This window comes from Bombina bombina, chromosome 3 (genome assembly GCF_027579735.1).
Source record: "Bombina bombina isolate aBomBom1 chromosome 3, aBomBom1.pri, whole genome shotgun sequence".
NCBI lineage: Eukaryota > Metazoa > Chordata > Amphibia > Anura > Bombinatoridae > Bombina > Bombina bombina.
In genome coordinates, this window is record NC_069501.1 from 281166499 (window position 1) to 281182942 (window position 16444).

The 16444-nt window shown below is 42.5% G+C and overlaps 1 protein-coding gene across 1 annotated transcript in view; it reads right to left on the reverse strand.

Annotated features, from left to right (window-relative positions):
• The window catches only part of BAZ1B (bromodomain adjacent to zinc finger domain 1B), a gene marked incomplete in the record, with an annotated part of 470974 nt that overhangs the window by 258082 nt on the left and 196448 nt on the right, over positions 1–16444 (reverse strand). The window contains 1 exon segment of the mRNA XM_053706318.1: positions 1655–1753. Within this exon segment, the coding sequence (XP_053562293.1) occupies positions 1655–1753 (99 nt within the window).

Genomic DNA, 16444 nt, shown 5'->3' on the forward strand with positions numbered 1-16444 from the left:
ATCTATTATCGTGCCCAGGAATTCCACTCTGATACTGGGAATCAGAGAACTCTTTCCTAAGTTTATCTTCCATCCATGAGATTGAAAAACTCCCCACGAATGGTCTTCTGCCAGCCGGACAGAGCTTGGACCAAAATGTCATCCAAATAAGGCGCTACTGCAATGCCTCTGGATCTCGCAACCGCAAGCAGAGCCCCCAGAACCTTCGTAAAAACTCTTGAGCAGTAGCCAGACCGAAGGGAAGAGCTACAAACTGGAAGTGCTGATCCAGAAAAGCGAATCTTAAAAACTTGAAGTGATCCTTGTGTATTGGAACATGAAGGTAAGCATCCTTCAAGTCTATTGTGGTCATGAACTGTCCTCTAACCAAGGGCAGAATAGACCTTATTGTTTCCATCTTGAACAATGGCACCGACAGAAACTTGTTAAAACACTTTAGGTCCAGAATCAGGCGAAACGTTATCGCCTCCTTTAGTAACAAAAAAAAAAAAGTTTGAGCAGTATCCCAGGCCTCTTTATGCTAGAGGTACTGGCACAATGACTCCTAGGGAGGAAAGACCCCTCATGCACCCTAGAAAGGCGTCTCGTTTTTCTGGTCTTGAAGACCGGTTTGATAAGAGGAATCTGCCCCTGGGTGGATGAGATTTAAAAGTTATCCTGTAACGCTGGTCAACGAACTCCAGAACCCAAGGGGGGTCCTTGCAAGTCTTCCAGCCAAGCCTCCACAAAGATAGTCTGCCCCCCAAACAATCCCGTGACTGATCGGGGGCCGCCCCTTCATGCCGATTTAGTCTCGGCTGGATTCTTGTTCTGCTTGGATTTGTTCCAAGATTGAGCTGGTTTCCAAGTTTCCTGGCCCAGTACTATGCAAGTATAGACAAAATGAGCATAAATAGAAATAAGATTAACAGTTTCTAATCCAATATTTGATGAAACCACTTTTTCACAGGTGTCGTGAAAAGGCTGAGCTACTACTCCGTCCCTCTCTCATAACAGGGGCAGCAATCCCTTCACCAAAGTTATAAAAAAAAAATTAAAAAAAAAATTTAAAAAAAAGGATGAATGGTAGCTGGTGGAATCTATCTTATACTTCTTAAATATCATGGTTTAGAGCCCAATAAATAAATGCATAAATATCCTTCAGTTTTTTTATAGCTCCAAATGCTACATGATAGTGTGTGAGTGAGTGTGTGAGAGTGAGTGTGTGAGAGTGTGAGAGAGAGTGAGAGAGTGTGAGAGTGAGAGTGTGAGAGAGAGTGAGAGAGTGTGAGAGTGAGAGAGTGAGAGAGTGAGAGAGTGAGAGAGAGTGAGAGAGAGTGAGAGAGAGTGAGAGAGAGTGAGAGAGAGTGAGAGAGAGTGAGAGAGAGTGAGAGAGAGTGAGAGAGAGTGAGAGAGAGTGTGAGAGTGTGAGTGTGAGAGTGTGAGAGTGTGAGAGTGTGAGAGTGTGAGAGTGTGAGAGTGTGAGAGTGTGAGAGTGTGAGAGTGTGAGAGTGTGAGAGTGTGTGTGTGTGTGTGTGTGTGTGTGTGTGTGTGTGTGTGTGTGTGTGTGTGTGTGTGTGTGTGTGTGTGTGTGTGTGTAAAAAAATAAATACATTTTTAGATTCTTCTGCATCCCATTAAATCACAAGCAAGTCCACAAATTCAAAATAAAAACCTTTTTTGCAATCGTTCTTTAAGTTGACTTTCACGAACACCTTGGGGATGAAGACACTCCAGTAGCTCATCCAAGTCTTTCTGGGTATCACAAAGGAACCTATGAGGAACAAATCACATCATAAATAATTGAATATACAACACTATCATGATCTATCCAATACATCTAAGATTAATTTTGAATTTACGGTCTTAATTTGCACTTTGTTACTCGTGTTAAATGCAAGTTACAGATCAAGACAACGAACACAATGCAGTGAGAGTGATTTCGACCTCAGTGCTTTTCTTCACCTACATCCCGCCCTTTGCCTTACTCCACAGAAATGTCGGCTCTTTAAAAATGTTCTATGTTTTTAAAAAGTCAGCTGCTGCTTGTGGTTTCCATAGGATAGTGCTTAGTGTCACTACTCTGGTGCCTCTCCTTATGTTCTGGCACCCCCTTGGGGATGCCTGCCTCACACTTTGAAAACCACTCATATAGAGCATACAATTTTAAAGAACTTTTCAATTTACTTCTAATATTAGATTTGATCATTTCTCTTGGTATCCTTTGTTGAAGGTAGCAATGCACTAGTGGGAGCTGGCTGAACACATCAAAAGTGAGTCAATTGCAAAAAGGAATATATGTGCAGCCACCAATAAGCAGTTAGCTCCCTTAGTCCATTGCGGCTCCTAAGCCTACCTAGGCATACTTTGTTGAAAAGTATTCCAAACAAATGCAGCAAAATTAGATAAGAGCAAATTGGAAAGTTGTCTAAACTTTCAAGATTTAGATAAGGCATGCAGTTTTAAACTTTTTAAAAAATGTGATCAAAAACAAAAATTTATGCTTACCTGATAAATTTCTTTCTTTTGCGATGTACCGAGTCCACGGATTCATCCTTACTTGTGGGATATGCTCCTTCCTATCAAGAAGTGGCAAAGAGAGCACCACAGCAGAGCTGCCTATATAGCTCCCCCCTTAACTCCACCCCCCAGACAATCGACCGAAGGCCAAGGAAGAAAAGGAGAAACTATAAGGTGCAGAGGTGACTGAAGTTTATAGACAAAAAATACCATCTGTCTTGAATAGACAGGGCGGGCCGTGGACTCGGTACATCTCAAAAGAAAGAAATTTATCAGGTAAACATAAATTTTGTTTTCTTTTGCATGATGTACCGAGTCCACAGATTCATCCTTACTTGTGGGATACCAATACCAAAGCTTTAGGACACTGATGAAGGGAGGGACAAGACAGAAACCTAAACAGAAGGCACCACTGCTTGGAAAACCTTTCTCCCAAAAATAGCCTCCAAAGAAGCAAAAGTATAAAATTTGTAAAATTTTGAAAAGGTATGAAGCGAAGACCAAGTCGCAGCCTTACAAATCTGTTCAACAGAAGCATCATTTTTAAAAGCCCATGTGGAAGCTACCGCTCTAGTAGAATGAGCTGTAATCCTTTCAGGAGGCTGCTGTCCAGCAGTCTCATAAGCCAAACGGATGATGCTTTCAGCGAAAAGGAAAGAAGTCGCCGTAGCCTTTTGACCCCTACGCTTTCCAGAATAGACAACAAAGAAGATGTTTGACGAAAATCTTTGGTTGCCTGCAAATAAAATTTCAAAGCATGAACCACGTCCAAGTTGTGCAACAGACGTTCCTTCTTACAAGAAGGATTAGGACACAGAGAAGGAACAACAATTTCTTGATTGATATTCCTGTTAGTAACAACCTTAGGTAGGAACCCAGGCTTAGTACGTAAAACCACCTTATCAGCATGGAACACAAGAATAAGGCAAGTCACATTGAAATGCAGAAAGTTCAGAAACTCTTCGCGCTGAAGAGATAGCAACTAGGAACAAAACTTTCCAAGATAAAAGCTTAATATCTATGAAATGCATGGGTTCAAACGGAACCCCCTGCAGAACTCTAAGAACCAAATTTAGACTCCATGGCGGAGCAACAGATTTAAACACAGGCTTAATTCTAGTTAAAGCCTGACAAAAAGCCCGAACGTCTGGAACATCTGCCAGACGCTTGTGCAACAAAATAGACATAGCAGATATCAGTCCTTTTAAAGAACTATCTGACAATCCTTTCTCCAATCCCTCTTGGAGGAAAGACAAAATCCTAGGAATCCTGATTTTACTCCAGGAGAAACCTTTGGATTCGCACCAAAAAAGATATTTACGCCATATCTTGTGATAGATTTTCCTGGTAACAGGCTTTCGAGCCTGAATCAAGGTATTTATGACTGACTCAGAGAAACCCCGCTTTGATAGGATCAAGTGTTCAATCTCCAAGCAGTCAGTTGCAGAGAAATTAGATTTGGATGCTTGAATGGACCTTGAATCAGAAGGTCCTGTCTCAATGGCAGAGACCATGGTGGAAGAGATGACATGTCCACAAGGTCTGCATACCAAGTCCTGCGTGGCCACACAGGCGCTATCAAAATCACAGATGCTCTCTCCTGTTTGATTCTGGCAATCAGACGCGGAAGGAGAGGGAAAGGTGGAAACATAAGCCAGGTTGAACGACCAGGGTACTGCTAGAGCATCTATCAGTACTGCCTGAGGATCCCTTGACCTGGAGCCGTAACGAGGAAGTTTGGCGTTCTGATGAGACGCCATCAGATCCAATTCTGGTGTGCCCCATAGCCGAACCAGTTGAGCAAACACCTCCGGATTGAGTTCCCACTCCCCTGGATGAAAAGTCTGCCTCCCAGTTCTCTATACCTGGGATATAGATCGCTGACAGATGGCAAGAGTGAGCCTCTGCCCATTGAATTATCCTTGAGACCTCTATCATCGCTAAGGAACTCCTTGTTCCGCCCTGATAATTGATATAAGCCACAGTCGTGATGTTGTCCGACTGAAACCTAATGAATCTGACCGAAGCCAGCTGAGGCCATGCCTGGAGAGCATTGAAAATCGCTCTTAATTCCAGAATATTTATCGGTAGGAGAGCCTCCTCCCGAGTCCACAACCCCTGAGCTTTAGGGAATTCCAGACTGCACCCCAGCCCAGAAGGCTGGCATCCGTCGTCACTATAACCCATTCTGGCCTGCGGAAACACATTCCCTGGGACAGATGATCCTGTGACAACCACCAAAGAAGAGTGTCTCTGGTCTCTTAATCCAGATTTATCTGAGGAGATAAATCCACATTCCACTGATTGAGCATGCATAGTTGCAGTGGTCTGAGAAGTAAGCGAGCAAACTGAACTATTTCCATTGCCGCTACCATTAGACCGATAACCTCCATACATTGAGCCACTGACGGCCGAGGAATGGAATGAAGAGCTCGTCAGGTGGACAAAATTTTTGATTTCCTGACCTCCGCCAGAAATATTTTCATGTCCACAGAATCTATCAGAGTCCCTAGAAATGAAACTCTTGTGAGGGGGGAAAGAGAACTCTTCTTTATGTTCACCTTCCACCCGTGAGATCTTAGAAAGGCCAACACTAAGTCCGTGTGAGACCTGGCTAATTGGAAGGTCGACGCTTGAATCAGAATGTAGTCTAGATAAGGCGCCACTGCTATGCCCCGTGGCCTTAGAACCGCCAGAAGGGACCCTAGCACCTTCGTGAAGATGCGTGGTGCCGTGGCCAACCCGAAAGGAAGAGCCACAAACTGATAATGCTTGCCCAGAAAGGCGAACCTGAGGAACTGGTGATTATCTTTGTGGATAGGAATGTGTAGATACGGATCCTTTAAATCCACGGTGGTCATATATTGACCCTTCTGGATCAATGGTAAGATAGTCCGAATGGTCTCCATCTTGAAGGATGGGACTCTTAGGAATTGGTTTAGGATCTTGAGATACAGAATTAGTCTTCCCTCCTTATTGGGAACAATAAACAGATTGGAGTAGAACCCCTGTCCTTGTTCTGCTTTTGGAACAGGGCAGATCACTCCCATGGTAAAAAGGTCTTCTACACAGCATAAGAACACCTCTCTTTTTGTCAGGTTTACAGACAATTGAGAAAGATGGAACCTCCCCCTTGGAGGGGAGTCATTGAAATCTAGAAGGTATCCCTGGGTTACAATTTCTACTGCCCAGGAATCCTGAACATCTCTTGCCCATGCCTGAGCAAAGAGAGAGTCTGCCCCCTACTAGATCCGGTCTCGGATCGAGGGCTACCTCTTCATGCTGACTTAGTGGCAGCAGCAGGCTTTTTGGCCTGTTTACCCTTGTTCCAAGCCTGATTAGGTCTCCAGGTTGGATTGAGCAAAATTCCCCTCTTGCTTTGCAGCAGAGGATGAAGAAGTGGGACCACTCGAAGTTTCGAAAGAAACGAAAATTATTTTGTTTGGTCCTTGTCTTATTTGACTTATCCTGAGGGAGGGTATGACCCTTCCCTCCAGTAATGTCTGAAATTATCTCCTTCAGTGCAGGCCCGAATAAGGTCTTACCTTTGAAAGGGATCGAGAAAAGTTTAGATTTAGATGACACATCAGCTGACCAGGACTTAAGCCAAAATGATCTACGCGCTAAAATGGCAAAACCTGAATTCTTTGCCGCTAACTTAGCAAGATGAAAAGCGGCGTCTGTAATAAAAGAATTAGCCAACTTAAGAGCCTTAATTCTGTCCAAAATATCATCTAGTGGGGTCTCCATCTGAAGAGCCTATTCTAGAGCCTCAAACCAAAAGGCAGCTGCAGTGGTTACAGGAACAATGCATGCTATAGGTTGAAGAAAACCTTGATGAACAAAAATCTTCTTTAGGAGACCCTCTAATTTTTTATCCATAGGATCAATGAAAGCACAACTGTAACTGCCTTCAATAAGTATAGTTGTACGCTTAGCCAGAGTAGAAATAGCTCCCTCCACCTTAGGGACCATCTGCCATGAGTCCTTTATGGTGTCAGAAATAGGGAACATTTTCTAAAAAACAGGGAGGGTGAGCGAACGGAATACCTGGTCTATCCTTAGTAACCATGTCCGAAATCCTCTTAGGGACCGGAAAAAAAAATCAGTGTAAACAGGAAGCTCTAAATATTTGTCCATTTTACATAATTTCTCTGGAACTACAATAGGGTCACAATCATCCAGAGTAGCTAAAACTTCCCTGAGCAATAACCGGAGGTGCTCTAGCTTAAATTTAAATGCAGTCATATCTGAATCTGTCTGAGGAAACTTCTTTCCTGAATCAGAAATCTCTCCCTCCGACAGCAAATCCCTCATCCCTATCTCAGAACATTGTGAGGGAATATCGGATACGGCAACTAAAGCGTCAGAAGGCTCCGCATTTCTTCTTAACCCAGAGCTACTGTGCTTCCCTTGCAACCCAGGCAGTTTAGATAAAACCTCAGTGAGGGTAGTATTCATAACTGAAGCCATATATTGCAAGGTAAAAGAATTAGACGCACTAGAAGTACTTGGCGTCGGTTGTGCGGGCATTACCGGTTGTGACACTTGGGGAGAATTAGATGGCAAAACCTGACTTCCTTCTGTCCGAGAATCATCTAATGCCAAATTTTTATAAGTCAAAATATGCTGTTTGCAATTTATAGACATATCAGTAACAAGTGGGACACATTCTAAGAGGGGGGTTCCACAATGGGCGTCTAAACAAATTGAACAATGAGTTTCCTCAGTGTCAGACATGTTTAACAGACTAGTAATAAAGCAAGCAAGCTTGGAAAACACTTTAATGAAAAAAAAACACACAATTTGCAAACACAGTACTGTGCCTTTGAGAAAAAACAGAATTTATGTTTACCTGATAAATTACTTTCTCCAACGGTGTGTCCGGTCCACGGCGTCATCCTTACTTGTGGGGATATTCTCTTCCCCAACAGGAAATGGGCAAAGAGCCCAGGCAAAGCTGGTCACATGATCCCTCCTAGGCTCCGCCTTCCCCAGTCATTCGACCGACGTAAAGGAGGAATATTTGCATAGGAGAAATCATATGATACCGTGGTGACTGTAGTTAAAGAAAATAAATTATCAAACCTGATTAAAAAACCAGGGCGGGCCGTGGACCAGACACACCGTTGGAGAAAGTAATTTATCAGGTAAACATAAATTCTGTTTTCTCCAACATAGGTGTGTCCGGTCCACGGCGTCATCCTTACTTGTGGGAACCAATACTAAAGCTTTAGGACACGGATGAAGGGAGGGAGCAAATCAGGTCACCTAGATGGAAGGCACCACGGCTTGCAAAACCTTTCTCCCAAAAATAGCCTCAGAAGAAGCAAAAGTATCAAATTTGTAAAATTTAGTAAAAGTGTGCAGAGAAGACCAAGTCGCTGCCTTACATATCTGATCAACAGAAGCCTCGTTCTTGAAGGCCCATGTGGAAGCCACGGCCCTAGTGGAATGAGCTGTGATTCTTTCAGGAGGCTGCCGTCCGGCAGTCTCGTAAACCAATCTGATGATGCTTTTAAGCCAAAAAGAGAGAGAGGTAGAAGTTGCTTTTTGACCTCTCCTTTTACCAGAATAAACAACAAACAAGGAAGATGTTTGTCTAAAATCCTTTGTAGCATCTAAATAGAATTTTAGAGCACGAACTACATCCAAATTGTGCAACAAACGTTCCTTCTTTGAAACTGGATTCGGACACAAAGAAGGCACGACTATCTCCTGGGTTAATGTTTTTGTTAGAAACAACTTTCGGAAGAAAACCAGGTTTAGTACGCAAAACCACCTTATCTGCATGGAACACCAGATAAGGAGGAGAACACTGCAGAGCAGATAACTCTGAAACTCTTCTAGCAGAAGAAATTGCAACCAAAAACAAAACTTTCCAAGATAATAACTTAATATCAACGGAATGTAAGGGTTCAAACGGAACCCCCTGAAGAACTGAAAGAACTAAATTGAGACTCCAAGGAGGAGTCAAAGGTTTGTAAACAGGCTTGATCCTAACCAGAGCCTGAACAAAAGCTTGAACATCTGGCACAGCTGCCAGCTTTTTGTGAAGTAACACAGACAAAGCAGAAATCTGTCCCTTCAAAGAACTTGCAGATAATCCTTTCTCCAAACCTTCTTGAAGAAAGGATAGAATCTTAGGAATTTTTATCTTGTCCCAAGGGAATCCTTTAGATTCACACCAACAGATATATCTTTTCCATATTTTATGGTAGATTTTTCTAGTTACAGGCTTTCTGGCCTGAACAAGAGTATCAATGACAGAATCTGAGAACCCTCGCTTTGATAAAATCAAGCGTTCAATCTCCAAGCAGTCAGTTGGAGTGAGACCAGATTCGGATGTTCGAACGGACCTTGAACAAGAAGGTCCCGTCTCAAAGGTAGCTTCCATGGTGGAGCCGATGACATATTCACCAGGTCTGCATACCAAGTCCTGCGTGGCCACGCAGGAGCTATCAAGATCACCGATGCCCTCTCCTGATAGATCCTGGCTACCAGCCTGGGGATGAGAGGAAACGGTGGGAATACATACGCTAGTTCGAAGGTCCAAGGTGCTACTAGCGCATCTACTAGAGTCGCCTTGGGATCCCTGGATCTGGACCCGTAGCAAGGAACCTTGAAGTTCTGACGAGAGGCCATCAGATCCATGTCTGGAATGCCCCACAACTGAGTAATTTGGGCAAAGATTTCCGGATGGAGTTCCCACTCCCCCGGATGAAATGACTGACGACTCAGAAAATCCGCTTCCCAATTTTCCACTCCTGGAATGTGGATTGCAGACAAGTGGCAGGAGTGAGACTCCGCCCATTGAATAATTTTGGTCACTTCTTCCATCGCCAGGGAACTCCTTGTTCCCCCCTGATGGTTGATGTACGCAACAGTCGTCATGTTGTCCGATTGAAACCGTATGAATTTGGCCTTTGCAAGCTGAGGCCAAGCCTTCAGAGCATTGAATATCGCTCTTAGTTCCAGAATATTTATCGGGAGAAGAGATTCTTCCCGAGACCAAAGACCCTGAGCTTTCAGGAGTCACCAGACCGCGCCCCAGCCCACCAGACTGGCGTCGGTCGTGACAATGACCCACTCTGGTCTGCGGAAGCTCATCCCCTGTGACAGGTTGTCCAGGGACAGCCACCAACGGAGTGAATCTCTGGTCCTCTGATCTACTTGTATCGTCGGAGACAAGTCTGTATAATCCCCATTCCACTGACTGAGCATGCACAGTTGTAATGGTCTCAGATGAATTCGCGCAAAAGGAACTATGTCCATTGCCGCGACCATCAAACCTATTACTTCCATGCACTGCGCTATGGAAGGAAGAGGAACAGAATGAAGTACTTGACAAGAGTTTAGAAGTTTTGATTTTTTGGCCTCTGTCAGAAAAATCCTCATTTTTAAGGAGTCTATTATTGTTCCCAAGAAGGGAACTTTTGTTGACGGAGACAGAGAACTTTTTTCTACGTTCACTTTCCACCCGTGAGATCTGAGAAAGGCCAGGACGATGTCCGTGTGAGCCTTTGCTTGTGGAAGGGACGACGCTTGAATCAGAATGTCGTCCAAGTAAGGTACTACTGCAATGCCCCTTGGTCTTAGCACCGCTAGAAGGGACCCCAGTACCTTTGTGAAAATTCTTGGAGCAGTGGCTAATCCGAACGGAAGTGCCACAAACTGGTAATGCTTGTCCAGAAAGTCGAACCTTAGGAACCGATGATGTTCCTTGTGGATAGGAATATGTAGATACGCATCCTTTAAATCCACCGTGGTCATGAATTGACCTTCCTGGATGGAAGGAAGAATTGTTCGAATGGTTTCCATTTGAACGATGGAACCTTGAGAAACTTGTTTAGGATCTTGAGATCTAAGATTGGTCTGAATGTTCCCTCTTTTTTGGGAACTATGAACAGATTGGAGTAGAACCCCATCCCTTGTTCTCCTAATGGAACAGGATGAATCACTCCCATTTTTAACAGGTCTTCTACACAATGTAAGAATGCCTGTTTTTTATGTGGTCTGAAGACAATTGAGACCTGTGGAACCTCCCCCTTGGGGGAAGCCCCTTGAATTCCAGAAGATAACCTTGGGAGACTATTTCCAGCGCCCAAGGATCCAGAACATCTCTTGCCCAAGCCTGAGCGAAGAGAGAGAGTCTGCCCCCCACCAGATCCGGTCCCGGATCGGGGGCCAACATCTCATGCTGTCTTGGTAGCAGTGGCAGGTTTCTTGGCCTGCTTACCTTTGTTCCAGCCTTGCATTGGCCTCCAGGCTGGCTTGGCTTGAGAAGTATTACCCTCTTGCTTAGAGGATGTAGCACTTGTGGCTGGTCCGTTTCTGCGAAAGGGACGAAAATTTGGTTTATTTTTAGCCTTGAAAGACCTATCCTGAGGAAGGGCGTGGCCCTTACCCCCAGTGATATCAGAAATAATCTCTTTCAAGTCAGGGCCAAACAGCGTTTTCCCCTTGAAAGGAATGTTAAGCAATTTATTCTTGGAAGACGCATCCGCTGACCAAGATTTTAGCCAAAGCGCTCTGCGCGCCACAATAGCAAACCCAGAATTTTTCGCCGCTAATCTAGCCAATTTCAAAGTGGCGTCTAAGGTGAAAGAATTAGCCAATTTGAGAGCATGAATTCTGTCCAAAATCTCCTCATAAGAAGAATCTTTATTGAGCGCCTTTTCTAGTTCATCGAACCAGAAACACGCTGCTGTAGTGACAGGAACAATGCATGAAATTGGTTGTAGAAGGTAACCTTGCTGAACAAACATCTTTTTAAGCAAACCCTCTAATTTTTTATCCATAGGATCTTTGAAAGCACAACTATCTTCTATGGGTATAGTGGTGCGTTTGTTTAGGGTAGAAACCGCCCCCTCGACCTTGGGGACTATCTGCCATAAGTCCTTTCTGGGGTCGACCATAGGAAACAATTTCTTGAATATAGGGGGAGGGACGAAAGGTATGCCGGGACTTTCCCATTCTTTGTTTACAATATCCGCCACCCGCTTGGGTATAGGAAAAGCTTCGGGGGGCCCCGGGACCTCTAGGAACTTGTCCATCTTACATAATTTCTCTGGAATGACCAAATTCTCACAATCATCCAGAGTAGATAACACCTCCTTAAGCAGAGCGCGGAGATGTTCCAATTTAAATTTGAATGTAATTACATCAGGTTCAGCTTGTTGAGAAATTTTCCCTGAATCTGAAATTTCTCCCTCAGACAAAACCTCCCTGGCCCCCTCAGACTGGAGTAGGGGCACTTCAGAACCAATATCATCAGCGTCCTCATGCTCTTCCGTATTTTCTAAAACAGAGCAGTCGCGCTTTCGCTGATAAGTGGGCATTTTGGCTAAAATGTTTTTGATAGAATTATCCATTACAGCCGTTAATTGTTGCATAGTAAGGAGTATTGGCGCACTAGATGTACTAGGGGCCTCCTGTGTGGGCAAGACTGGCGTAGACGAAGGAGGGGATGATGCAGTACCATGCTTACTCCCCTCACTTGAGGAATCATCTTGGGCATCATTTTCTCTAAACTTTGTGTCACATAAATCACATCAATTTAAATGAGAAGGAACCTTGGCTTCCCCACATACAGAACACAGTCTATCTGGTAGTTCAGACATGTTAAACAGGCATAAACTTGATAACAAAGTACAAAAAACGTTTTAAAATAAAACCGTTACCAAAATTTCACCACAGTGTCTTAAAGCCTTAAAAGTATTGCACACCAAATTTGAAAGCTTTAACTCTTAAAATAACGGAACCGGAGCCGTTTTTATATTTAACCCCTATACAGTCCCTGGTATCTGCTTTGCTGAGACCCAACCAAGCCCAAAGGGGAATACGATAACAAATGACGCCTTCAGAAAGCCTTTTCTATGTATCAGAGCTCCTCACACATGCATCTGCATGTCATGCTTCCCAAAAACAAGTGCGCAATAGAGGCGCGAAAATGAGGCTCTGCCTATGATTAGGGAAAGCCCCTAGAGAATAAGGTGTCCAATACAGTGCCTGCCGGTTATTTTACATAATTCCCAAGAATAAAATAATTCCTCAAAGCTATGAAGTATTAAAAATGCTTATATATCAATCGTTTTAGCCCAGAAAATGTCTACCAGTCTTAACAGCCCTTGTGAAGCCCTTTATTCTTATGTAATAAAAATGGCTTACCGGATCCCATAGGGAAAATGACAGCTTCCAGCATTACATCGTCTTGTTAGAAATGTGTCATACCTCAAGCAGCAAAAGTCTGCTCACCGTTTCCCCCAACTGAAGTTAATTCCTCTCAACAGTCCTGTGTGGAAACAGCCATCGATTTTAGTAACGGTTGCTAAAATCATTTTCCTCTTACAAACAGAAATCTTCATCACTTTTCTGTTTCAGAGTAAATAGTACATACCAGCACTATTTTAAAATAAACTCTTGATTGAAGAATAAAAACTACATTTAAACACCAAAAAACTCTAAGCCATCTCCGTGGAGATGTTGCCTGTACAACGGCAAAGAGAATGACTGGGGAAGGCGGAGCCTAGGAGGGATCATGTGACCAGCTTTGCTGGGCTCTTTGCCATTTCCTGTTGGGGAAGAGAATATCCCCACAAGTAAGGATGACGCCGTGGACCGGACACACCTATGTTGGAGAAAAAGGCATACACAAACTGCAAAACCTGGTAAAAATGCTTAAAATTTTCCGAAATTTTTACAGTGTACCCACTAAGCCTTAGAAGGATTGCACCACAAGTAAAGAAACATTAACCCCACAAATGAAAAAACCGGATTGAAATTTGTCTAAAAAAAACAGTTAAAACCCATATTAGCACCTTGCCACAGCTCTGCTTTGGCCCTACCTGCTCTTAGGAACTATAATCTGGGGTTAAAACTTAAAATAGGCCTTGAGAATACTATCAGGGGCTCAGGAGAAGTTGCTTGCTGCTTGTCTGAATTACTAAGTGTGCAACTGAGGCGTGAAAATAGGCCCCGCCCACCTCACTCAATGTTGCTGGGGCCCTACACAAATCTAGCAAACTAAGTCAGAGAGGACACAGAAGGGAAAAGGGCGGGAGGGAGAATCAAAGGCAGGCAGACCTAGTAGCACCTTGCTTGAAGCACCTTTCTCCCAAAGGAAGGCTCAGCTGAAGCAAAAAACAATTTATGTAAGAACTTACCTGATAAATTCATTTCTTTCATATTAGCAAGAGTCCATGAGCTAGTGACGTATGGGATATACATTCCTACCAGGAGGGGCAAAGTTTCCCAAACCTTAAAATGCCTATAAATACACCCCTCACCACACCCACAATTCAGTTTAACGCATAGCCAAGAAGTGGGGTGATAAGAAAAAAGTGCGAAAGCATCAAAAATAAGGAATTGGAATAATTGTGCTTTATACAAAAAAATCATAACCACCATAAAAAGGGTGGGCCTCATGGACTCTTGCTAATATGAAAGAAATGAATTTATCAGGTAAGTTCTTACATAAATTATGTTTTCTTTCATGTAATTAGCAAGAGTCCATGAGCTAGTGAGGTATGGGATAGCAGATACCCAAGATGTGGAACTTCCACGCAAGAGTCACTAGAGAGGGAGGGATAAAATAAAGCCAGCCAATTCCGCTGAAAAAATAATCCACAACCCAAATCAAAAGTTTTAATCTTATAATGAAAAAATAATGAAAAAAAAAAACTTAAATTATAAGAAAACGAATCAAACAGAAACAGCTGCCTGAAGTACTTTTCTACCAAAAACTGCTTCAGAAGAAGAAAACACATCAAAATGGCAGAATTTAGTAAAAGTATGCAAAGAAGACCAAGTCATTGCTTTGCAAATGTGAAGCTTCATTCTTAAAAAGCCCAGGAAGTAGAAACTTACCTAGTAGAATGAGCCGTCATCCACCCAACTCCAAATAAGCATGATGAATCAAAAGTTTAACCAAGATGCCAAATAAATGGTAGAAGCCTTTTGATCTTCCTAAAACCAGAAAAGATAACAAATAGACTAGAAGTCTGTCTGAAATCTGAATAGCTTCAACATAGGATTTCAAAACTCTTACCATATCCAAAGAATGAAAGAATCTTGCCAAAGAAGTCTTAGGAAAACAATAATTCCTCCCTAATGTAGTTAGAATTTACAACTTTAGGTAAGAATTGAAATGAGGACAGCAAAAAGCACCTTACCCTGATGAAAAAAAAAAATCAGAAAAAGGAGATTCACAAGAAAAAACAGATAATTCAAAAACTGTTCTAGCTGAAGAGATGTCCAAAAAGGACAATACTTTCCATGAAAGTAATTAATGTCCAGAGCAAGCATATGCTCAAATAGAAGAGCCTGAAAAGCCTTCAGAACCAAATTAAAACTCCAAGGAGGAAAAATTGGCTTAATGACTGGTTTGATACGAATCAAAGCCTGAACAAAATTATGAATATCAGGAAGCAACACTGTCTTATTCTGATGAAAAATCAGAAAAGGAAATTCACAAGAAAGAGCAGATAACTCAGAAACTCTTCTAGCAGAAGAGATAGCCTAAAGGAACAATACTTTCCAAGAAAGTAATTTAATGTTCAGAGAATGCATAGGTTCAAACGGAGGAGCCTGTAAAGCCCTCAGCACCAAATTGAGACTCCAAAGAGGAGAGATTAACTTAATGACAGGCTTGATACAAACCAAAGTTTGTACAAAACCATGAATATCAGGATGATTAGCAATCTTTCTGTGAAAAAAAAGAACAGAAACAGTAGAAATTTGTCCTATAAAGGAACTGAAAACAAAACCTTATCCAAACCAACCTGAAGAAATTATAAAATTCTAGGAATTCTAAAAGAATGCCAAGAAAATTGAGAAAAACACTAAGAAATGTAGGTCTTCAAAACTCGATAAAAAATCTTTCTAGAGACAGATTTACGAGCCTGAAACATAGTATTAATCAATGAGTCAGAGAAACCTCTATGACTAAAAATCAAGCGTTCAATCTCCATCCCTTCAAATTTAAAGATTTGAGATCCTGATGGAAAAATGGGCTTTGAAAAAGAAGGTTTAATCTTAACGGAAGAGTCCAAGGTTGGCAACTGGCCATCCAAATGAGATCCGCATACCAAAACCTGAGAGGCCATGCTGGAGCCACCAGCAGTACAAACACTCCATTAGAATTTTGGGAATCACTTTTGGAAGAAGAACTAGAGGCGAAAGGATATAGACAAAATGATAATTCCAAGGAAATATCAATGCATACACTACTTCCGCCTGAGGATCCCCGGACCTGAATAGGCCGCTGGGAAGTTCTTTATTCAGATGAGATGCCAACAGATCTATTTCTGGAAACCCTTACATCTGAAAAATTGAAAAACATATCTGGGTAAGAGAGACCATTCTCCCGAAAGTAAAGCTTGATTAACAGAGATAATCCGCTTCACAAATGTCTATACCTGGGAAAAAGACCACAGAATTTAGATAGGAGCTGAATTTAACCGAAGCAAATATCCGAGATACTTTTGTCCCAGCCTAAGGACTGATAGTCCCACCCTGATGATTGACATATACCACAGTTGTGACGTTGTCTGAAAAACAATAAACGTCTCTTCTTCAAAAGAAGAGAAAAGCACAGAGTTCTAAAATATCAAATGGTAATCTCGCCTCCTGAGATTTCCAAACCCCTTGTGCTGACAGAGATCCTCAGACAGCCTCCCAACCAAAAAAACTCACATCTGTAGAGATCATAGTCCAGGTCGAAAGAAACGAAGAGACCTGTAAAACTAAATGAAGGTGAACTTAACCATCAAATCAAGATAGTTAAACATTAGGATCTGAAAATTTAAAATGTGAAATCCTAGAATCCCTGCACCATTATTCAGCATAAAAAACTGGAAAGGTTTTCCATTAAAATGAGCAAAGGGAATTGAATCCAACGCTGCAGCCATAAAACCTAAAAAACTTCCATGCATATATAGCAACT